The 23,468-nt window shown below is 47.4% G+C and overlaps 1 protein-coding gene across 1 annotated transcript in view; it reads right to left on the reverse strand.

Annotated features, from left to right (window-relative positions):
* Positions 1–23,468, reverse strand: part of FBN3 (fibrillin 3) — a 126,755-nt gene that overhangs the window by 25,950 nt on the left and 77,337 nt on the right. The window contains 17 exon segments of the mRNA XM_042836325.1: positions 2,695–2,823; positions 3,188–3,313; positions 3,454–3,681; positions 4,371–4,496; positions 4,973–5,023; positions 5,103–5,240; positions 5,996–6,115; positions 6,913–7,038; positions 7,943–8,068; positions 10,620–10,673; positions 11,080–11,355; positions 12,026–12,148; positions 12,727–12,852; positions 15,066–15,185; positions 15,772–15,915; positions 16,537–16,734; positions 17,414–17,566. Of these exon segments, the coding sequence (XP_042692259.1) occupies positions 2,695–2,823; positions 3,188–3,313; positions 3,454–3,681; positions 4,371–4,496; positions 4,973–5,023; positions 5,103–5,240; positions 5,996–6,115; positions 6,913–7,038; positions 7,943–8,068; positions 10,620–10,673; positions 11,080–11,355; positions 12,026–12,148; positions 12,727–12,852; positions 15,066–15,185; positions 15,772–15,915; positions 16,537–16,734; positions 17,414–17,566 (2,364 nt within the window).

Consider the following 23,468-nt stretch of genomic DNA (forward strand, 5'->3'; position numbering starts at 1 on the left):
AGGGAGGAAGGGAGGAAGGGAGGAAGGGAGGAAGGGAGGAAGGGAGGAAGGGAGGAAGGGAGGAAGGGAGGAAGGGAGGAAGGGAGGAAGGGAGGAAGGAAGGAAGGAAGGAAGGAAGGAAGGAAGGAAGGAAGGAAGGAAGGAAGGAAGGAAGGAGGGAAGGGAAGGGAAGAAAGTAAAAAGAAAGGAACACAATGCCTTTGTATAATAACATCAGAAATCTCATTACTGAATGTCATCAGTGGGGACTGTGACCCACTCAGTAGCTCAGAAAAGTGGAAGAAAGGTGATCAGCCCAAGATGCTGCAATCCAGGCTACAAATTGTATGGAAAAGACAGGGATCCATTCCAACAGCAGAGCAGTGAGACATATTAAAGAACCCAGGGAACTAAATAAGAAAAATAAATTGCATTGGATCATGGCACAGATTGATACGGTTTGAAATTCCACGCCAAAGCAGAAAAAACACAATATTAAGACTAAGTTATCCAAACAAGTTAGTCTAGCTAGTCAGATAAAAGGAGGAACATGGTATGCCAGGAGATGGAGGACAGCCAAAGTCTGGCTGACTTGGTGGAGATGAATGGCCGATGATAAAAGATGACCAAAGGCACAAGTGCAGGGAAGTCTTAACAGTGATAACTGGAAATAGAGCGGGGTAGAAGAATGCTGCTGGTTTATCAGCAATTCTCATGAAGGACTTGGTATGTGCTACATGTGGGGGACTGGGCACTGAGGCTGTCAGTGCATTCCTCAAGGGATGAAGCTGCTGTGAAACTGCTGCAGATTCCAATCTCAAGGAAAGGTGTAGAAACAACAGCAATTGATTATGTATCACTGACAAGTGAGATCAGGTTAACAGTCATTTTGGAAAGATTCAACAGAAAGCAACCGCAGAAAAATTGGATGAAACAGCAAGATTCAGAGCTGGAAGAAACCCAAGTTATCAAGTGAGTGATCTGTTGCTGAGTAATGTACGGCACTTAGGAGACATCTCCATGTTCTGATGCTAATGAAGGCATTTGATTTAATGGCACACGATTCTAAGATGTGCAGTGACAGAAGGAGGCGAAGCAGTGCTATAAAGATCAAAATTTGTCATGTATGTATCATTTATGTCTATGGATAAATTTATATATAAGAATGGAGATAATAAGTCTACTAATTTCAGCAGTATTTTGATGTTAATATAGCTTACAGGAGCATTTATGAACTACATATAAGTGGATTAAAATGAGCAGTGTAGCATTTGTGACAGCATTTAGGGCAGGCAAGTAACCCAGGTTAATCACAGGAGGACAGCTGTGGTTGCACCACACAAGAAGATCTACAAGTTGAGAAACATTTTGCAGTGGAATATGAAAACAAAAGAGTTGAACATACCATATCACTCACGCCTGAGATGGGTGTATGCTTAGGAGCGTGGATATGTAAACAATCAGTGGCAATAATTAATGGTCATGTAAGAAAAGGCTGAAAAGTAGTAGAAAGAGCTGAGTGGTCACACGGAGGGAAAAGCCAAATATGTATGAAAATTGGAGCTCAAAGCCATTAAGTTCAAGCTACTGGCCTGGCAGAGCTCACTGAGCATGAGCTAATCCCCAAGCGTAAGGGCGGTATCCCCATATGATAGGAATGAAAACACCAGGCATGGACTCTGCTCTTGGATTAGTGACAGGGTTCCAGACAAGATCAGAAGGCAGCTGATCAAATACCAATTAGATAAGAGGTTCAAAAATGGATGCTTAGGCACTCAAGCTGGCTTTCTGGCTCCCTGAGTTCCCGGTATGGGCTCACTTCTGGCCAGGACCACCATGGCAGGGCAGGACCAATGATGTCCCACTCCATGTCATGGCAAGAAGAGCCATGGATGCTACCCTGGGCCACACACTATTCCCAGTGGCCTGGTTGGCCAATCTTCATCCTCAGCTCAGAAGGCACCATCAGCCCAGGTGCTGGACAGAAGTTCTGGCTTCCAGTTGAGAAGGTCCTGATAAATAGATGTCTCTGGGGGAAAGCTCCCAGTTGTGTCCCCTGTTTCTGTCAACTTCACTGTACTCTGTCCTTGCTCTCAGGGGTGCTCCTGTTCCCTAGCAGGGTCAGCATCAGGACAATTGTTGATGGATTATTGACCCACAGAAGGTACAAGATCTGTCAGGAGGTAGAGGTTACATATTTGTATTTTTGCCTTCCTTCTTTGAGGGGCCCAGACCTCAAGCCAATGCTTGCTGGGGATGTGGCCTTTCCCTTTGCTTGCTCTAGCTCCTGAGAGGTGGTGCTGTGTCACAGACCCCTGACTTCACTTTGCATACGCTTTGCTGTCATCCCAGGAACATCTGTGGTTCTCTCAGCTCACACACACAGACCTTTATCTCTCTCACTGGTGCTGCCCTTCAGCCCAGTTCTATCTTTGCAATCTAGGCAAGACAGAGAACTCAACTTGGCCAGGTATCACTTCAGCATGGGGACTCCTGTGATACCTCTAGAAGGCAATGTACAGATTTGGCCTGACACCAAAGAACAGAGAGCTAATCAAACTTTTTATAGCACCTCTGTGGGCCCAGGTCCTGTTTTTTGTAATCAGCAGTGTCCAGATACAGAGAGAAGAATGAGAAAGACAGCAGCTTGGCATGAGAACCTTTACCAGATCTGCTGCATTGAAAAACAGTAAGGGTGCTGTTATTAGCCCTTACCCATGCAGTTCTTCATCATCATGAAGCCGCTCTCATAGCCTTCGAAGCACTCACACTCAAAGCTGCCCGGCGTGTTGACACAGGTGCCATGACCACACAGGTCTGGTGAGATGCGGCACTCGTCAATATCTGTGGGGAATGAAGAGCAGGTAGTCATGGCAGAACAGGCTACAAGCACCACTACAGCTGGCACTGGGCTGCTTGTCTTGCATGTTGAATTTTATGGCCCTGGATTGGCAGATCTACCCAGGCAGACCAAAGATGTCTGCTCCCTGAAGGGAGAGATAGCAGTGAAGAATTCTCTGTGCAGAACCAATCCTTCTTCCCACAAGATGGAGGAGTCTTCTGATTGTGACCTGCCCTTGGCTTCTCTGCACATCCACACAACAATTGCCATGAATCCTCTGGGTACCACCTCGCTGAGCACCCCACAAGGCAGTCACGGCAGTGAGATGGACGAGAGTGGTTCAGAGGCTGGTTGTTCTTCTCTTACCTGTGCAGTTCCTTTCCTCAGCATCCAGAGCAAAGCCATTGCCACAGATACATCTGAAGCTGCCAATGGTGTTTCGACAGGTCCCATGAGTGCACAGGCCAGAGAAGACTTTACATTCATTCACATCTGTGCAAGAAGATAAAAAGTAAGTGTTCCAGGGAGGGGATGCCTGCAATGAACTTAGGGTCCCAGAGCAGCTTCCTTGAGCTGTAATTGAGATGGGCTGTGGACAGCCTACAATTAGCAGCTCCTCTCTTCCTTCTTACCTTTGTAGAAGGGCCTGCCGGAAAGCACATCCCCTCGGTTGGCAAAGCCAGGTCCCCTTGGGCAGATGGCCTTGTACTCATTAGAGCCAACCTTAGGACATTCTTCGCAATCGATGCCCCAGGCTGAGCCCACAGAACAGCAGCACATGTCGATCCGGTATTTGCCCGGCAGAGGCTCCGTGCACTCATCTTCATCCCACTTCATGTAGCACTGTTCCACACGCACATCTGGTGAGAGAGCAGAGCTGAGTGCCTTCCTGCAGCACCTGATCTCTGGGAAGGTCAGAGATACCATTTTCTGGAACAAGCTCTGTGGCACAGAGCATCGTCCTTAAGATAGCTCTGACTGGGGCTGGAATGCATCCTCCATACAATGCCCAGATACGGATCATTTTGATACGGCCACCTTTGTTGGGATGCTAATAAAGATTATTAGAATGGATGTGGCTGGTCTGTCACTGCTGGTACTGGGGCACAGAATTGGCTCTTCATAGGGAGCTAGTAATGCAGATGGCCTCTGGAGGGCATGGGGTTGTCACAGTGTGCCAAGAAAGCAGGCAGAAGTTTCTATAAGGCTGCAGGGCAGGGTCATTAACTAATGCTTTTACATCATCTATTTAAAGTCTAATCACTGTAATAGCCAACCATGATCAGAAGCAGTGGACCCTTGAAAATGCAGCACACAGAATTGGTTACCCATTAAGTCTACCTAACAACAGTGATTGCACTACTGGCTGCACATGGGGGCATGAAGCAGTGGCAGACTTGCTTTGATGGGGTTTGGCAGCTTCTAATGAGTATTTTATGCTTCAGACAGCAGTGGTCTTGGGAACCAAGTGTGGTGGGATAGGGGATGGTTGGGGCTAAGTAGGGATAGTTAATGGGGATCAGGAGTCTGGGTGAGATGAAGTTCTTACCCACACATGTCCTAGCAGTGCCATCGAGGGTCAGTCCTTCTGGACACTCACACCGGAAGGAGCCAGCTGTGTTCACACAGCGACCATTTGGGCAGACACCAGGAAAAACATCACATTCATTCACATCTGTTGGCAGCAAAGCAAAAGGCAGGCATGAGAGTGGCACACAGTCACAACTAGCACGGCATAGAGGGACTTCTGGGGATCCAGAAAGAGCCCAGAGCTGCCCAGCTGGCAAAAACAGGTGTCTCATCACACTGAAAAACACCCTCCAGGCACAGCCACACACAGAGATGTTTGCAAGAAGGCTGTATCACAGTGTCAGAGATGAGCAGACAGAGGACAGCACAGGTCACAGCTAGCATAGTGCTGACAGAGAAACACCAGGACTCACAGACATCAGTACTGTGTCTGAACACACTGGTGTTACACACTGGCCATACTCCAGCTGCAGTGCTCAGGGCAGGCGCCAAAGCAAGAGATAACACAAAAATCACAGGTCCTCATCAGACTGTGCCCAAACTCAAAGATGCACAAAGCCAGCAAATAAACAATGACTATGTTCCCAATTAAAAAGTCCTCTGTGTCCTGCAGCACTTTACCTTCACAAGTAACCCCCTTCATCCTGGCATAGCCCCGGGGACAGGCAGTATCTGCAAGAAAACAGGAAACAAGAGGATTGTTAGCAGAGAAATGGGCTGCAGCCTGCCTTCCTGCCAAGCAGAACCTTACCAATCTCACAGCGCTCGCAGGGGCTTCCCCATGCTGCTCCCAGTGTAGCACAGCACTCTGATTTCAGTGTGGCCCCATTGATGTTCACCTCACAACGTCCATCCTGGATGTTCAGCCAGCAAGTCCCTTTCATGCTGTCTGCAGGGCAAAGGCAAGGCATGAGTGAAGAGTGGTCTTTGGCCATGTTTCCCAGCTTCACAACAGCCAGCTTTCCACAAGAGGCAAGTAGGATAAACTATTTCTGAGTGTGTGACTCGCTTTTTGGCCTCACTTTATCTTTCAGGCTGTGGGATGAAGGATTTTGTAGCATGGACCCTAACTTAGCTCTTCCCCAGAGCCTAGTCCTACCACTGTTGCAGAACAGCGTACCTGTGCTCTCTGATACAGCTATTTCAACAGTTCTGTGTCCTTCCCTTTTCCTATTTCCAGCCTCTTTCTCATTTGGGTCACTCTGCTTTGCTGTCCCAGGTCACCACACATCATTGCTCTGCAAAGGGCTGACCATCTAGGAAGCAAGTACCAGCTCACCATCTTGATAACAAGGGATGTGCTTTATCCTGGCATGCCTTAATCTCAGCACAAATCCATCTGGTAAATAAGAACCCACCATCCTGATGCCCTGTAGGGTCCCCTCAAACCCCACGTTGGCTCTTTGTCTTGCTGCAGTATATTTATGGATTTCTCTGTGACAGTGCTCGGAGCATTGCTGAGAACTGCAGCTTTTCAGGCTTCCTGGACGCATGACAGAGATGTTCATTGTTACCAACAAGCAAATAAATGCAAGGTGAGAAAAAGAAAACCTCAATAGATCCCCATTCCTAAGCTAGGATTGCAAAGGGTGATGCAGGGCAGGGCAGTGTCCCAGATCTGCCTCCAGAAGACAACATCCTTACCCACACAAATGGTGCCACTGGGATCCAGCTTGCTGCCTGGGGAGCACTCACAAGCAAAGGAGCCAGCATTGTTCCTGCAGACACCGTTCACACAAGGGTTAGAGGTGCATTCATTGATATCTGCAGAAAGAAAGGGACTGTCACTGTGGTAAGTGCCATGGGACCCAGACTTCTGGGCCAGGTACTTGGAGAGACGGGAGGCAAAGAAAATGAAGAAGGGGGATTTTCACTGTGCAGAGGATCACCAGCCCAGGCTATTCAAATTCTGCATGTACAACTCAAGCATGCATCATCTCAAGGAGAACAGGCACTGACAGCACACAGCACTACAGCGAGCTGCTTCAGGGTTGAGGGAATGGATGCACTGAGGTTGATGATGAAAACTATGGGGGAATGATGGACTCACTTGCTCAGGCTGCTCCTGGCTAAGGTGGAGCAGTCACAGCACTGAGCATGGCCTTCATAAGCTACGTGAGTTTATGCAGCACTTGCCATTTGTCACAGACAATGAAGGTTTCGTCTAAACACATGGATAAAGTGCCACTGTTTTGGGGCTTTGTGGCTGGGAAACAAATCTCTCACACTCCATGCTGTAAGGTTTCAATTAAACCCCCAAAACTTGTAATTTTGGTTAGGCTTCAGCTACAATTCGGGAAGCCTAGAGGAAACTGTTCTAGTTTTCTGTCACCAAAAGGCCAGGATGTTTTGGGTTTGGATGTCCTCTATTTTGAAATGAGAGTGAGATTCACCCCCCTATAAAAATAAAACATCCCAAAGCCTGGATCTGCTCCAGTTCAAACCACTGTGGTTAAAAGAGAACCAAAGCCACACTGAACCTTGAGCTCCTTTTAGGCAGGATCACAAGACACAGTTCATCCTTTATACAGATGCTCTCTGTTGCCTTAAGGTCACATTACCTTCACAGGTATCTGTCTCAGTCCTGAAGACAAAGCCCTTGGGGCAGGTGCAGGTGTAGCTGCCAGGGGTGTTGCGGCACAGCCCGTTGTCACACAGCAAACGGTTGACGGTGCATTCATCAACATCTGTGGGCACAGAGACAGGATTTCTGAGCTACAACACCAGCATGCGCCCTCCTGCAGCGCTCTGGCAGTTTGAGAGGCAGAGAAATGCCCAGATAACACTGTATAGGACATAAAGTATGTGAGTGAATACACACAGGTCTACAGACAAATACTGAAGGAAGATGAGACAAAACAATCATCTTCCACACACTGACTGCTTTCAGTGGTCTGCAACAACACTATGCAGTGAGATGCACCTCTTTAGGGACTTAGCTGAGTTGGGTGGCATTTCTAAGGTAGGTCAGTCCACCACACACAGCCCAGCATCTTTCCTACAGCTCACTCCCCTTGTCTCTCTTGGGATCTGGTGCTTCCAGGTCTGATACCTGGATATCATCACCAGGTGCTGGTGACAGTTTTGCTCCAAGGAGGAGGCTGAAATAGGTCACTTTGGAGGACTCCTCCACCAGAACTCCTGTGATTTAGGTCACCTACCCCTCCCTTCTATCCAAGCTCCTTATCCAGTCAATGGAGGGTAGACAGCAGGTGATATGGTGTTCCTCAATCAGACTTGGGGTGGCCTGAATTGTGTTGTAGAGGGGCCAGCCCCTCCTGAGCAATCCTAGAGCAAGGTTTAGGGAGACAGTGAGGAGGAGATGCATTTCTATCCTTACAGCAATGCAACGTGAAAAGTGTGTTAAATCCCACACACCAACTTCCCATGTAGTTCCTTGTCCTTTTCCACTGGGACAAGGTAGGGATGTTGCAGGGCATCAGCTGCTGTACTGCCTTAAGATCCTGCACAGCTGTGCTGTGAAGGTCTGTGACTGCCTCACAGCTTCACGTGCTGCATCTGCACTGCCTCTCTCCTAGCACTGAACTGCTGCTTCCCATGCCACACCAACCCGGGATGCCCCAAACTCACCCACGCAGTTCTTGCCCGTGGGGTCAGACTCGTAGCCCAGGTTGCAGATGCAGCGGTAGCTCCCCCGCAGGTTCTCACACATGCCGTTGGGGCAGATGTCAGGGTTGAGGGCACACTCATTGATGTCTGCATAGTGAAAGAGGACAAATTAGATGGATCATGGCCAACCATAGACACAGAAATCTTCCACACTCTAATTCCTCATCGTTTATTGATGCCAATGGCCAGCTGAGTCACTCCTCTGCAGAAATCCCTCATTCCTAGCCTACCTACCCCTTGGTATAAACCAGTAGGTCCTGGGAAGCCTTACTGCTCTCCTCTTGGTGCTTTGGAGCTGTGTGATTTAGTGCTGGGGATGCACAACTTACCCAGCACAGAGCTCTGAGCTCAGGAGGAGAGAACTGGATAAGGGGTAGAGATGAACCCAGATGTATTACCACACCAAGCATGCCTAGGTCTCCCTGTTTCGATCCTGAGTCTCCTGACAGTATCACTGTCCCAGGTACTCAGGTCAGACCATTTAACTGTCCTGTTCATTGGAAGAACTGGGAGGAAGAAGCTGTTTGGAACGTGCTCCTAGCAGGATGCTGGGATAACTGGGGTAAGCACAGAGCATGATAGACAACCCGCTTATGCATACACAGCCCTACTGTAGGGGTCCACTGCTGAGGGCAAAACGGGGCTAACATTACCCAGCCATTCTGGAGAGCACCCTGTGGGCAGTGGGGCCAGCGAAGGGTCATGTCCATGTCTAGATGGTCACAGCAAAGCTGTTTCAGTGGCACCGAATCCTTGCAGCCCCTAGCCCAGCCATGGTGCTCAAGCTGAGCACTTGCACAGACTCCCTGACCAAAAAGTTGTCAGGCTGGAACATGTACTGGTCAGGTCAAAGTAAATTTTCTTTTCCTTCTGCTCAAAGAACTGATTGAAAGCAGTTTGGCACCCTGTGAAGACCAGGGGCTCTGAAGAGTGTGTGGTGGTGGTAGGGCAATGAAATGAGGGGTGTGTTATGCCTGGGTGAGTCTAGTGCCATGAGCCAATGCCTGTAAGGTACAAAAACTTCCGTTTCAAAGACTTCCAAAGCGCCCTGGATAAATTTGCCCCAGTCTACAAAATTCTGGGGCAGCTCTGCAGTGATGTGCAGAGGGTACCATAGGCTGGTGTGCATGGTGAGCTGGCTGAGGTCTGCAGGGGTCTGGCAGTAAGAGGCAGAGGTGTCTGCCATCACCAAACTCCTATTTCCCCCCACAGTGGGAGCTGTGTCCTAAAGAGGAGGGTGCTGCGTCTGCTAAAGAACCGTGTGCCCTGTACATGTAGAAAGCAAGGTAGAAGGGTAGCATCCAGGTGGGCAGCTCCTCCTGCTCACTATGAACAAAGCTCCGGTTGCCAGGCAAAGAGATTCCACCATAGAAAGAAACAGTCTTCCAACAGAACAAAGCAAGTTTTGTTTGTATAGCAGTGTCCTCACAGTGCCATGGTCCCACATGGTAAGCCCAGGCAACGTCAGGACTGCGCAGAGATCAGACACTGCTGGTCTTAGTCTCCATGTAGTCAGGGTTCACTTATATCCACAGGGAGCTGCAACTGTGGAGAGATGCTGAGTGTACGTAATCCTGGCTGTGGGCATTTCTAGGCTGACCAGAGCATATCTGACACTAGCATCCTGCATGGATGCTTATATCCATGCTTATCATCAGCCTGAGAACGATTTTGGCCAAGAAACAGTGCCCTGGAAGGAAGCCCGAGAAGTCACCAGTGATTTGCCTCTGGCTCATTCCCATTTGGAAGGTTTTGAAAGGCTGTAGTTATCCATCTGCTTTGCACTCTTCCTGCTAACCCAAGCACTGCCCAGGGCTGGCAGAGCAGCCCCCCGGCAACACATCTCATGCAGCACAACTTGCATTCTCAGCTGCCACTCCTTGGAATACTGTGAACCCTCCTGGTCTGCAGCCTAGGAGATGGAGGGCATAGGAATGAAATGAGCAAGAAGATGTAACTGTCATGCTCTTTATTGCTATCAAAGCAAGGCATAAAGTCAAACTCTGTGTGCACACCCCCAGTAACGTAGTTCCCAAAGGGTGCCAGAAATCAACCACTGGATTCAATACCCAGTCCTCAGGGATGTTTAATATGGTTTCAAACTGATGGAACAAAGGGAAATGGTTTCAAACTAAAAGAAGGGAGATTTAGATTGGATATAAGAAAGAAGTTTTTTTACAATAAGAGTGGTGAGGCACTGGAACAGCTGCACCCTGATGGAGCTGTAGTGTCCCTGTTCACTGCAGGGCAGTTGGACAAGATGAGGGTCCCTTTCAACTCAAAACAATTCTATGATACTATGTTTACTTAACATTAACTCATGGTGCTGCAGGGAGGAGAAAAAACAAAGAATGCCCCTTTCCCATTCTGCCCAAGCCCACATCTCACCACAGAGGTATGCTCTTGCATGCACTTACACCCACCCTGGCTATGCAACCTCCTCTGCACTTACTCACCAGCAGCTCTCACACACACATGCACAACGTTTTAACTCTCCTCCACAGCATTAAGTCTCTCATGACACATGCTCCCACAGTCACACAGATGAATGCACACTCAGCTAAAAGCAGCTGAAAGAAAGACCTGAGAGTGACTTCAGATGTGTCTATTTAGAGTATAGCATGTGGGATGCACGTACCTCTGCCATCAGCTGTTATTCCAATGCCACTGCTGCAGAGTGCCTGGAATTCAGCTACGTAGAAAGCACAGTAGAGTCATCAGCTTTTCTGGACAATTTAAGTACAGTTAAATTAATGCTGAGTAACACTGAATTTATAGTTTGCTTGTTACAATATCATTTGTGGGCTTCCAAACAGTTTGTTTACGCTTATGCAATATGTATTTTAGATCTGATACTCTTCTAGGAATAATTAGGAATCCAAAACTGTGAGAATCCCTGCAATGACATCAATGTAAAGTTTGCTTTCGATCCTACCTAAATGTGCTGACTGCAAGGTGTTGTCCCTTTCTCCCTGCCCATGTCTTTACCATACCACTGCCAGGCTCTCTAGGGCATCTCACTGACAACCCATCACATACTCAATGTCTCCGAGCACATTCCTGTCTTTTTGCAAACTCATATGGGAAAAGGAGCTTACCAGAGTTTTTGGCAGGGCAGGGTTGGCAGGGCTCTCCAAAGCCATGATCTGGGTTCGCACAGCAGCATTCAGACTTGGTGACAGCCCCTGGAAAGGGACGGGCACACGTGCCCTTTTTAATGCCTCCATAACATGTGCTGCGCATGTGGGTGTCCACACAGACCCGTCCATCCACCCCGATAGCCAGGCCTCCAAGGCATTCGCATCGGAAGGAGCCCTCTGTGTTAATGCACCAGCCATTCATACAGATTCCTGGTGTCTCACATTCATCAATGTCTGGAAAAAGAACCACAAGGCAGCTGTTAGCAAACCTGGGGCAGGAAGACACAGAAAGGGGCTTTGATTTACTCTGCATAAACTGCGGGGCAGTTTGGAGCATCATGTCCCCTACTGATGGTTCAAGGAAAGGAAAAGCGGGCTGGTTGTCTCCTGAGACTCAGTCCCTCTCAGAGCAGCAGGGTCTGGTCCCTCCTACGTTAACAGAGCAGTGAGCTAGAGAATTCATCCTGTGTCACAGCAGTATTAGAGGAGTGCTAAGTTCTCCTTCTTTCCTCCACTCTGCCTTCATATCCTGAACTCTCTGTCTTTGGCAGATGACAAACAAATCCTCAAGGAACACACTCTAGAGGCTGGTGAGAATGTGGAGAAGACTGCTGTCAGCTCACACTACGTATGCCATAGAGAGCCTCATAGATCTACTTAACCTTCCATGGAAAGAGAATTTAAACTCAAAATTGCACTGATACAGTGGAGGTGCAAAAACATTTTTTGCATCTTGTCCATTCCACTGGAGAGGGGAATTTCTGGCAGCAGAGAAGGAGATTCATAGCAACAATTTTGCTTTTTCTCAGCTTCCTTTGGCCTCAGACCCACTGCAAGCCCCAGCAACGTGGACAGCAGGGTGGGAAGAGAGCAAGGCAGAGACCAAGCTCAGAGACATACGCACCAACACAGTAGCGCCCATTGGGAGCCAGCACAAAACCTGGCTTGCAGATACATTTGAAGCTGCCATCCTCGTTGATACACATCCCATTGAGGCACATGTTAGTTGTGGCACATTCATCATGATCTGGAGAAGACAAGCAGAAAACATGAGCAGAGTCTGAGAGCTGCAGCAGGACTCTCCTGTGCACAGACACTTCCGTCACCCATCCTGTAGTCAAATTGCTTCTTATGGCAAAAGTTGTTAATCATCAAGGCAGAGTTCCCACTGCTACTTCTGCTAAGAGCTGTCCAGATGCATCCCTACCACTTTAGCACCTCAGTGATCCAGCTCGTGGTAGGACTTGTACATTAGCTGCTGGAGGCAGCAGCTCTCAAGGTGATGGAGAATGTCTTTCTTGCATACCCATCCCCACTCAAGCTCCTGGATCTCAAAAAACCCAAAGGAACACTCCAGGAGCATCCTTATAAAAACGCTTTCGTCGTTTGGTACATCTCTTCTTTCAAGATTCACACTGTCAGGGCAGCATCTACCCAGGAGGAACCTGATGATCCTTGGGGTTCCTTCCAACCCAAGCCATTCTATGATTCAATGATGCTATGAAGTGCAGCTCAGATTGAAGTAAACACCAGTCCCCATGGAGGACCTAGTTTCAGCTCAGCCTTCCCAGGTGATGAATGACAGCATATCAGAAAATAGCTTACCAACACAATTCTTGCCATCAGGGGTGATTTCAAAGCCAGCATTGCAGATACACTGGAAGCTGCCATCAGTATTAACACAGCGTCCATTCCTACACATCACTCCATTCATGATGCACTCATCAATATCTGGTAAGGAAATAAACATAGGAAATTAATGGCAGGTGGATTATGGAGCAGTTCCAGACTTATGGGCTCCATGAGAAAACCAGAAAAATGCTCTCAGCCTCTCCAGGATCACACACTTCCACTATGTACAAACTGCAGAAGGTGAAGATGTAAAGAAAGCTCTCTGCATGCTCTGGCAGTAGCACTATGTTTGGGAGTTGGTCTCTGGGACTTCTGGCTTTCCATGATGTCTCTATCAACATTATGTCCCCAGGCCTTCCTTATATCTGAAACTACCCTAGGTCTGTTTAAGTCCATGGTAGCATCAAGAAATCCATTCAAACCCATGGACTCCAAACCACTACTAACTGCCTTAGAGATGTGGTCCCAATGTCTCAGCAAAAGAAACAGCAGGCAGAAGAAAATAGATCAGAATATTCCAAGCTGGAAAAGATCCATAAGGATCACTGAGTCCAGCTGCTGGCTCCACATAGGATTCCCTGCAAGTGAGACCATACTTCTGAGTATGTTGTCCAAATGCTTCCTGAACTCCAGAGGCCATGACCCTGCCCCAGGGAGCTTGTTCCATGCCCAACCACTTGCTTGGCGAAGCAACTCTTCCTAACACCCAACCTAACATCCTTGGTTAGAAGCTGGGGTACAGAAGTTGGACAGGAGGTTGGATACAATGTGGTTCACTGAAGGATGGCAGCAGGGAAGGTGCTGTGTCACAGATCAAGGACACGGTGTGCACTCTCTCAGGGAGACAGGATATGAATGCCTATGGCTAAAGATGAAAGACAAAGAGGATATCTCAGGTAGTGGACTGCTGCTGATCCTTTCTCAAAAGCTGGGAAAGAAAGGGTGATCCCTTCTATGAGCAAATTACAGGAAGTCAAGAGTCCCCATAGCAACAGGAGATACAGACTCTTTGTAGACCCCTGATATAGGTGGAGAAGTTACCTGGCAGAAAAGGATCTGAATCACAGATGAAATGGGATGGCTGGAAACAAAAGGAAACCTCCTTTGGGCTACACCAACAGAACAGCACTGTGTAAGCTGCGTGGGATAGTTTCTTCTCCTGACAACTAGGGAGGTCACAGGTAGAGAACTACATCCAATTTTAGCACCATGCATTAAGAAAAGATAATAACAAAATTGAAAAAGTTGACAACGTAAAAACAAGGATGATGACACGATCAGAAACATTAAACTCAACCATTCTGCGATTATTTATGAGACTGAGAGGCTGTCTAGACAGGAGATGGTATCAGAGGGGCTGCAGGTTGCAGTTTCCCAGCACATAAAAACATTCTGAAAAAGAGACAGCGATGAGCTCATTTTTGTGGCCAGGACGAAAGATCCAGGAAGAATTCAGCTTAATTTTCAACTAACAGATTTAGATTGGAAATCAGGGAAAGGCTTTCACATTGTCAGGCCATTGGGAGTTCCTCTGGAAATCCCTTTATCAGAAACATTTGATATCATGCCCCTGGAGGGAGATAACGTGATCTCCTGAAAACCCTACTAAGACCTATTGTTAGTATTCCACTTCACACATTTCTCCTAGCCTCACCCTGCGGCTTCTCCTTGCAATATGAGCCCATCTATGTAATGCTGCACAAGAAACAGACTACAAAAAAAGCCAAACAAAAAGCCTTGTAATTGAGAGGAAGCCAGGGTAAGAAATTCCTGCTCTGTGCACTGTGCTAAGTTAAGAAAAAAGTGGACCAACCATTGACTACAAAATAAAAAAAAACAAAGGTCAGCCATTAAGAGGGTAATTTGTCACTTCTTTTTTTCTCATGGGACATTATCTTCCCATAATTCTTTTACAGCACCTCACCTGGAGTGCCACTCTGCTGCAAGACACTGACAGATCTTCGCCAGAAACCACTACTTCTACATTAATACAGAAATTACTCAAAATCCTAGCTTTTTATCAAAAGAAAACATCATCTCAAAGTAGAATTAATCTCTTTAAAAGAACTCCACAAGTTCCTGGATTGCTGTTAGCCAATTCTATGGTAGATAAAGGCAGAGGAAACTTTCTCCCAGACAGACTGTGAGACACCACTGAAAACCCAGCTGAGTTGACCTGGATGCCATCACATACCTGGCTGAGAAGTTGTTAGGTGCTGGGAATGTCACTGCTTTTCCCCTTAAATTCTCTTTTCATACCTAACTCCCTGATAATCCTGCTGACACTGGTGCAGCACACTGAAAAAACATACCGATGCAAGCCTGCTTTGTTGGGGTGCTCTGGAAACCTTCATGGCACTTGCAGTGATAGGAGCCAGGTGTGTTCACACAGTCACCATGCACGCAGGGGCTGCTGGAGCACTCATCTACATCTGTAAGGAGAAAAGTATAAGTCTGTGAGTCACCATCATGCAAGGAACTCACACAGAGCTTCCAGGAAAGTCTAGCTTCTGTGAGCTGCTGTGCCCATCAACAGTATGGCCAGCAAGGGAGAAAGCAGTCAGACTGCTGGGGAGCCCAGACCTGGAGCTGCTGGGAGGATAAGGCCAATCAGGCCTGAGTACACAATTATGTAAAAAGAGTGCAGTTAGAGAAAGGGATCTGCAGTCAGGATACTGGACAACCTATCCTCTTGCATTTCTTTCTGGAAGCTCTGCCCACTGAGCAAAGCAGAGGGAACACAGATTTGCTCTACATTGGGATGATGTTCAAGCACTGTCAAGCAGCTACACCAATAGCAAGGTTATGGCTACCAGAGGAACGCTGCCATCCTTGCTGGACAGATAAATACTTCCCACCTTCTTCCAGCTTCATTAACTGACATGAGCCCAATGCAGCCTCTTGTGAGGAACAGTCCAGAATAGGAACTGTTGGGTCAGCAGCTCGAGGTGGTATCAGGAACAGGCATGGTGCTGGGGCGCTCTGGGAGCTTGTATGTATCCAGCAAATCCCACTCACCGATGCACTCTCCACGCACATCCTGCTTGTAGCCCATGTTGCACTCACAGCGGTAGCTGGATGGGGTGGGGATACAGCGCCCGTTCAGGCACAGATTAGTGAAATGCTTGCATATGTCAATGGTCTGGTTTAAAGTCGCCGTTCCTGGAAAGCACAGAAGTGGCATCAGACAGAGAATTACAGCTCCCTTCCTTTTATTTTCTCATTGGAGCAGGATCACTAAGTGCTGCAGGCACAAACCCAGCTGCGTCAGAACTCTCTGTGGGCACTGTGATACCCAGTGTACCCCCACCCTAAGGCATGCTTAGGATTGCACAGCAAGCACGAAGGGGATTAATATTTACTGACATGCAGTGCACTTTTACAAGCCTCAGTTATTGGCAAAAAGCTAAATAGAGATGTGTATAAAAAGAGTGTCTGACACAGTGGGAAAAACAGCTTGTTTAGGGGAAGCAGAGAGGGTGGGAGTGATGTGAGAGCATCATTCCTGTTTGGTAATTAGAAAGCTATTCCGCACTGGAGCCAGCTTCAGCTTCCTTGCTCTGCCAGGAGACACTGTTTGATCTCCTTCTGGGCTCAGTATTCTGCACAGCATTAGTGTCACATCCCATCACTCCCTCAGTGTCAAAATAAACCTTGTATCTGGCTAACAGCACTAGTGCTCTGCTCATGTGTACACGGCTGGCACACAGGCAGACATGCTGCGTATGTTCTGACACAGGCAGCCAAACCAGGTCAGCACAGTAAGACAGTAATTTTAATTACCAATGCTTGAACTTCCCGGGCCCATTCCAGGCAGGCCTGGGATTCCACCTTGTCCATTTGCCCCATTTGGTCCGATGCCTCCGGGCCCGTTGAGTCCTGGCCCAACACCATTGGGCCCAAATCCAGGAATTCCTGGAAAGCTCCCAGGGAACCCTGGCACAACTGGGAGTCCTTCGATGCAAAGCCTGCGGTACTCATCTGAAACAAAGCAGCTGCCTTAGTGCTTGTCCAAGAGAGCAATAAAACCCTTCCTGCCTCTGCCAGAGTGCAGAGAACAGAAGTAGAGGGATGGAGAGACACACAGCAGACAGGGTGGGTGCTAATGGGAACACAGCAGGTTGGTGAGGAGGGCTGTAATGCCCAACACACTAGAAAAAATGATAAGATACAGCTTGCAGGGCGTTTGGATTCCTGTGGCGTGTTGGGGAGCTGGTACCAGGAGTTCCTTTCAAGGAGGAAAGGACAAGACACAGAAGGCTGCCAGTCTGGGACCATAAATCTTTACCCTTCTCAGAGGAGGGTTTGCCAGTGATAAAGGAAAAAAGGCAGAGATATATGGATGGCTAGAGTGTAGTGCCTTCTGATTGCCTCCCAATGCCTGACCTCACTGTTGTTTGGCCCAATTGGTTGTGGTGTCATGGTGAAAGCCACAGATAGCAAAGGGGGAAGAGGAAGGGGATAAACTCTTGCCTTGGCTGAACTCACCTGGCTCACCTTCAAATGAACGCCAGGCATAAGATCCATTCATTCCCATGTGAAATTTCTCTGGGTGTCATGATGACAATTCACCATGTCTGTGCATCCCTGGGGTGTCACCAAGATAGCAGAGCCACAAGTTGGCCCAGCAGCAGGTGGAGATCCTTTGTGTTGCACTTACCGGAGCCCCGGACAGGGCACATTTCTGGAGTTTGACCAATGGCCCAGCAACGCCCTGAGTCACAGCAGCACTGCATCTTGGTGTATTGACCAGGGAGGTCCCCAGCACAGCGGCCCCCAATCAAAGCAGAGAAACATGTCCCAACCCGTTGGTCTGCAGAGAAGAAAGAGGAGAAGGAGACAATTTAGAGGGTGACTTCACCGTACTCTCAGGTCACAAGGGACTGTTTCCATTGGTGTGTTTCCCTGCTATCTAATATCCAAATCTGAACTTCTGTTCTTCCTCATCCTACCAGATTCTGATGTTCTCCACCACCTTCATCTAGAGCACACTGAGACTGTGGGGCAAGCTTTGGATCTCACATTTCCATTTAGCTTCCTATATACTATAAGCAGCCTGACCAAGAACCAGTAAGTGAGCAAACCCCTTTCCATTGGATTTTCTCCATTGGCTGTTGCCCTGAACCCTGCAGGAAAAACAAGCTGACCCAGCAGATTTTGGCTGAATTCACTTACAAGAAAATAGATGAGCACCTCCACTTCATCTCATCATTTGATTTTAACACACATTTGAGTTTCTAGGCTGTGGTCTAAGAAGTGCCCCACAAACAGTGTTTGAGGAACCCTTCAGAGCCTTCTCAACACCTCTAAGCAAGCACTGGGACAAAGCCTCTCCTTACCATTTTCTGGCTCAAATACTGTATCAAAAGAAATTCAGACCTCCAGTGAACTCCAGGAATAAAGCAGGCTTGGTGAAAATGGAAGTCAATGTATTTGGAAACATCCTTAATGCAATTAAAGTATTACCAAATCAGATGAAATAGCAGAATGAGAGTTAGTCAATATCTAGTTACAGCAGCAGGCAGAAATATAAAGGCAAAACCTGTTTGGCTTCAGGACACGAATTAGAATCAATTCAGAAGAATCACGACCTGATAGGAACAGGATGCAGAAAACACCAACTAATTGATTATAGTGCCTGAGGTACACAAGGAGACAAGGCTCTTTAGTAAACCTAGAGGGCCAAACACTTGATTTTGCTTACAGCATCCTTTAAACCCTCTGGTCAACTCAGACGAGCCAAGATAGCAGCTACAATGAATAGCCTTTTTAATGAGCCTTGTGCACCAGTCTCATGCATGGCCTGAGTAACACTCTCCTCCTTTGGCAATGGCACAGAGCAGGAGGCAAATTCATCCGGAGAAACACTCTCTGGGAAGAGAGAGCCTTGTGATGTAGCTTAGTGGTTGTAACCTCTGGAAAAGGACACGTGTAGGTCACTCTGAAAGTAATGCCTATTTCTTTCAATAGGAACGACAACAACACTATTCGACTGTGCAAATTCTCAGCTACAAAGGATTATTTTTCAACAGTCACCACCAATAGCCATGTATTTTTTCCAGCAATGAACGAGAGCCTGGATGCCCTCCTCATAAAAATATGTACAGTTGTCTGGAACATGGCTTGTCTTTCACTTTGCTGTCACCAGCATGATGCACCCTCCTCTGCCAGTAGAATTACTTTACTATGATAAGAACAATCCAGAACAGCGTGCTACTATTATGAGGGCTCCCCAACCATTCCTGCTGTATGTTTGACTACCACACTCCCTTCTCCTACTTGTTGCAGGACAGAGCTGGCAGACCAAAGTGATCAGCATTTCCTACACTGCTGGTGATGCTAGGGAGGAGAGTACAACCATTCCAGCATTAGCCAGTGATCCCCAGTGTTGTGCTAAGCTATTACCTTTCCACAGCCACCGCGATCCAGTGTGGGCCTGCACTTCTCCACCACGGCCCTCCCCCTCCTTCCCACCATGGCTGTACTGGCACACGCCGTGTCCTCTGCCTCCTGCCAGGTCCCAGCACCTCTCTCAAACCAGCAGCAGCTGTTTCCAACCTCACAGCCCTCCAGTCGGATCGCCTCCCATTCCCAGTGGATGCCTGTTCCAGGTCATGGGTCAGTTCCCACCGCCTGGCCTGAGAACAAGCCCTGGATGATGGTCAAAGTCTGTGAGCCCAGCCAAAGCCACAGACACCAAGCCTGGCACTGGTGTTCAGTGTGTGTGGCTTCTGGACAGGACCCAGGAGACTGAGGGTCTTTCACGTGTCTAGCAGGCCTTGTCTGGCACCAAGCCCTGCAGGAAAACCTGGAATCTTCCACTCATTCTTCTCCTGTCCTTGTTTTTCAAGCAAATTAATGAGGGGGAAAAGTCTGGTCTGATCTGTTGTTTGTGCCTCTCGACTGACATTAGCCAGCAGGCTGACGTTTTCCTGAAATATAATTGAAATTAATTGCATAGAACTGTTTGATCTGTGGCCTGTGGTTACATCTCTTCCCTAATCACAACTCAGGGACTTGCAGAGGACAGTGACCCCATTTAAAGCCAGGGTGACTAAACCAGCAGGTCCTTCCTTAGCCACTCTGCAGCACTGAGCTCAACATTAACCATTTCTCTAATCACAAACATTATCCACGAAAGACTTGCAGAAGGACAAACAGACTCGGAGAAGGGAAATTTGAGCAAGGGAATTGAATGCAACGCAGGATTAGCTGCTAATCCTAATGAAACTATATGATGTTTGAGCCATTCCAGTCCTTGAACTGTGGCAGGTGATAAGAGTGCCAGAGCAGTGCCCATGCCTTTGCAGGTTTTGGCAGCAGCTGCTTGAGTGCAGAAGAAGGTTGTGCTTCCACAGCACCTTGACAGGTGACTTAACACCACACATAGTCCAAAAAGCTGCTACACTCTGAACAAACTAGGGAAGAGGAGTGGGACCATTTGGAAAATCTGCATGAACCTCTGCACCTCAAACTGCTGGTGTGAGTTCAGCTTAATGAGTCGCTTAGGACAGAGCTTAGATGGATTTCTAAATCTGACCATCCTAGCTTGTAATAAATCCTTTGGGTATTAGAAAGGAGAGACCCCACCCAACCCTTCTGTTCTTTTGTGGGATGATTGCTGTCATAAAGTCAGTGATACAAGGTGACAGCCAGCCAGCTAATGAGCAAAAAGTGATTTGGAGAATGCAACGTCTTTCCTACAGACAGACGTTTGCTGACAGGTTTGACAAGGCAGGGAGGTCACACTAGTTTGTTTAATGGAGGGAATGGTAAAGCCCTTACTCATCTGGACAAATGTTTATTAAATTCAGCTGTCTTTGCTGCAATTCATAATAATCTCTCTCAGAAATGAAGTCCAGAGCTAATTGAAAACCCATCTGGAGCTGCCTTGGGCAGAGGCAGGGGTGGATGGAAAGAACAGTGGGTCCCTGAAGTCCCTCTGTGACCTCTGCAGGACCACCCACACGCTGGAGGGGCAAGCACAAAGCCAGCACGATTCTATTCTGCCCATTACAGCTGATAAGGGAACAGGACACAAGGATCTCAGCACGTCAGATAACACTGCAGGTGAGAAAGGAAGTAAAATTCCACAGGAGATTACACAGTGCACAGAGGTAGGGAACACAGCCACAGATTTGTTGGTTGTCTCTGATTCTGAATTTGTCTCTGATTCAGAACCAATTGCTTTACTAGGAGCAGGAGATGGAGTCTGGCCTACATATTGTTATGGGACAGGAACAAGTCTGAGATGGAGTTGCCTGCTGGTGTCTGCCAGAGTCTGCACTCGTGGCTCTGAGTATCTCAGGGGTACAGTGCGCCCTGATGCCTGTAACAAGCTGAGTACCACAGCCTGCACTGTATGGGAACATTATTCATCACGGCAACTCAACATTATCCCTTTCTGTGGGAACATCATCTCTGTGGTGGGCACAAGATCTGCCATGAATCAGTGCACTTTTTTTTAGGTTTTCAGACATCTGGAAACTCACGGGGGTTCAAGAGAAGAGACAGAAGTATGTGCAAAGGAACTGCATACAGCATGGGTTCCCCTGGTGTACATACAAAAGTCTGCTTGGCTTAGCCATGAGTAGCTCATGGAAATCGTTTGTGGAAAAGTGAAAAAGTCAGAGCACCAGGCCAAGGAGCTTACACAGCTCTGCCAATGGAGCTGAGACCATCCCTAGGAGGTACTGAGAGTGGCACAGGGCAGTGCAACTGCAGACCTGGGTGCAGCGCCTACGCTGCCGTTATGGGAGCTGTAGTAGAGGGAAAAGCAATGGGTGCAGCTTCTCAAGTAAACGTGAATAACCACATGCAAGGTGTAGCGCTGAGATTGAAGACAAGAACACCTCAAAGCAAACCTGCTGTGAGCCATCCCCACCTCCCTTAATGCCTTAGGAATTGCTGGGAGTTGTTGGGGGCTCTGTTCATGGTCTCTCCTGCTCCTTATCAACCATTTTGAGACCGTGTCCCTCACACCGCTTCCCTATCACCATTTCTTGGCCTTATAAATACTATCTCCTCATTATTCCTCTTTCTCTTTCCCTTCCTGGACAATGACAAAGCAGTCAGAGGGGTTTCCCAGTCAGGTGAGGCCTTCAGCAACATCCTCACAGCCTCCTGCAAGCTCAGGAATTTGCAAAATAAACAAGATCTAGCCCTAACTGGAACTTGAGGCAGTAAATGCGCTGACGTTACCCAAGGAAAGATAAGACACAAATCTCTCTGTCAGAGCTTTGCTGCATTATTGGGAAAAAAAGAGCAAAGAAAGCAATGTGCTGGAGTGCTGACTTGCAATGTGCTGGAGTGCTGACTTGCAGTGAACAACGGGACATGATGTACATGACTGGAAATGCATCTGGAAGTCTTTTTCTCCTATGATTTTAAGCTGTTCTTTAAAAAAAAAAAAAAAGGAAGAAAAAGAAAGCTCATAGCCTGCAAGAGCTGATTCTTCTGCTGCCTGCAAAACAGTGAGCCTGTTTTTTAGATGAACGAAACTGTTATGGACGCATGTGGAACTGGATTCCTTCTGTCAAGCACAGGTGGGTGAATCATTCAGTGAATGTTCATTTCAAACTATGACGGACTTTCTCCAGCTACGCCACTGTTTGTATTTTCATTGAGGAAGGCAGCTAATGAGATTTGGGATCAACTCAAGCTCACTGTCTTGCTGTTTCAGCTGCAAAAACTACAGGACGTTATTCAAATGCAATAAAAAGATGTTTACTTTACTAAAAAGGGAGGGGAAAAGGACGGGAATATATTGAGGTTGCCCCTATAAAGTCACAGCATAGGCAGTGTGGGTGCCCCATGATATATGGGCCACATATGGTCCTTTCCAGTGTAAACATCTGAGAGGTAGCAGCCTCTTCTGCTCTCTCCTGATGCTCTTCTAACGGTAGCCACATTATTTATTAACCTTCAATTTTATGAACAATTTCTTTGATTGATATCACAGAACGTAATTCACGGGTTTAAACTCTCAAAACGAGCACTAAAACCCCCTCAACTGGTATAAACAGGGCTTGTGAAATATGGATCCCGGGGCAACAGCACTTTATAGTAACTGTGCATTTTGCCAGAAAAAATATTGCCTATCCCAAAATGTGACAGCCCGCTAGCTCAGGGAAATGGCTGCAGCATGATGCATTGAGCTTAGGCACAGTTACAGCTCGCTGCAGCTAACTAAGGGCTGGGCTATTTTTAAATGTTGGCTTTCTAATTTTATTTAGTTTTCCTTTCTTGAAGCACTCGGTTTCAAGGAAAGTGGAGAAATGTTCCTTTGACTCATCATGCAGCCATCACACCCTGCAGGGCTCATAGCAGGCCTGGGAAACAGCGAGGAAAGGAATTCCATTCTTGTTAAAATCAGGTGCCCAAACAAGGTGACTCACACGTTATACTTTATGACTTCTTCTTTCTGGAACTGGAACATGATTAATTTTTATTGCAGATTCTGGGGATATAAAAGAGCTTAAAAATTCCTTTTTTTTCCCTTTTTTTTTTCTGTATTAATTTCCAGGTCTTTTGAAAGAAAGCTGTACCTAGCACTTTCCACTGCACTAACAATGATGCTTGTTTTTCATGTAACAGTTTCTTTTTATGTGTCCTTGCATCCTTGCCTTTCTAAAGGCAAATTAACTTGTTGAACAGGGAGACAAACCCTGGGATTCATTTTGACTGAAGTGAAGGCCCCTGCTGAGAGCAAGTAA

The sequence above is a fragment of the Centrocercus urophasianus genome, unplaced genomic scaffold (genome assembly GCF_019232065.1).
Source record: "Centrocercus urophasianus isolate 14NV4802_14NV808 unplaced genomic scaffold, USGS_Curo_1.0 seq_59, whole genome shotgun sequence".
NCBI lineage: Eukaryota > Metazoa > Chordata > Aves > Galliformes > Phasianidae > Centrocercus > Centrocercus urophasianus.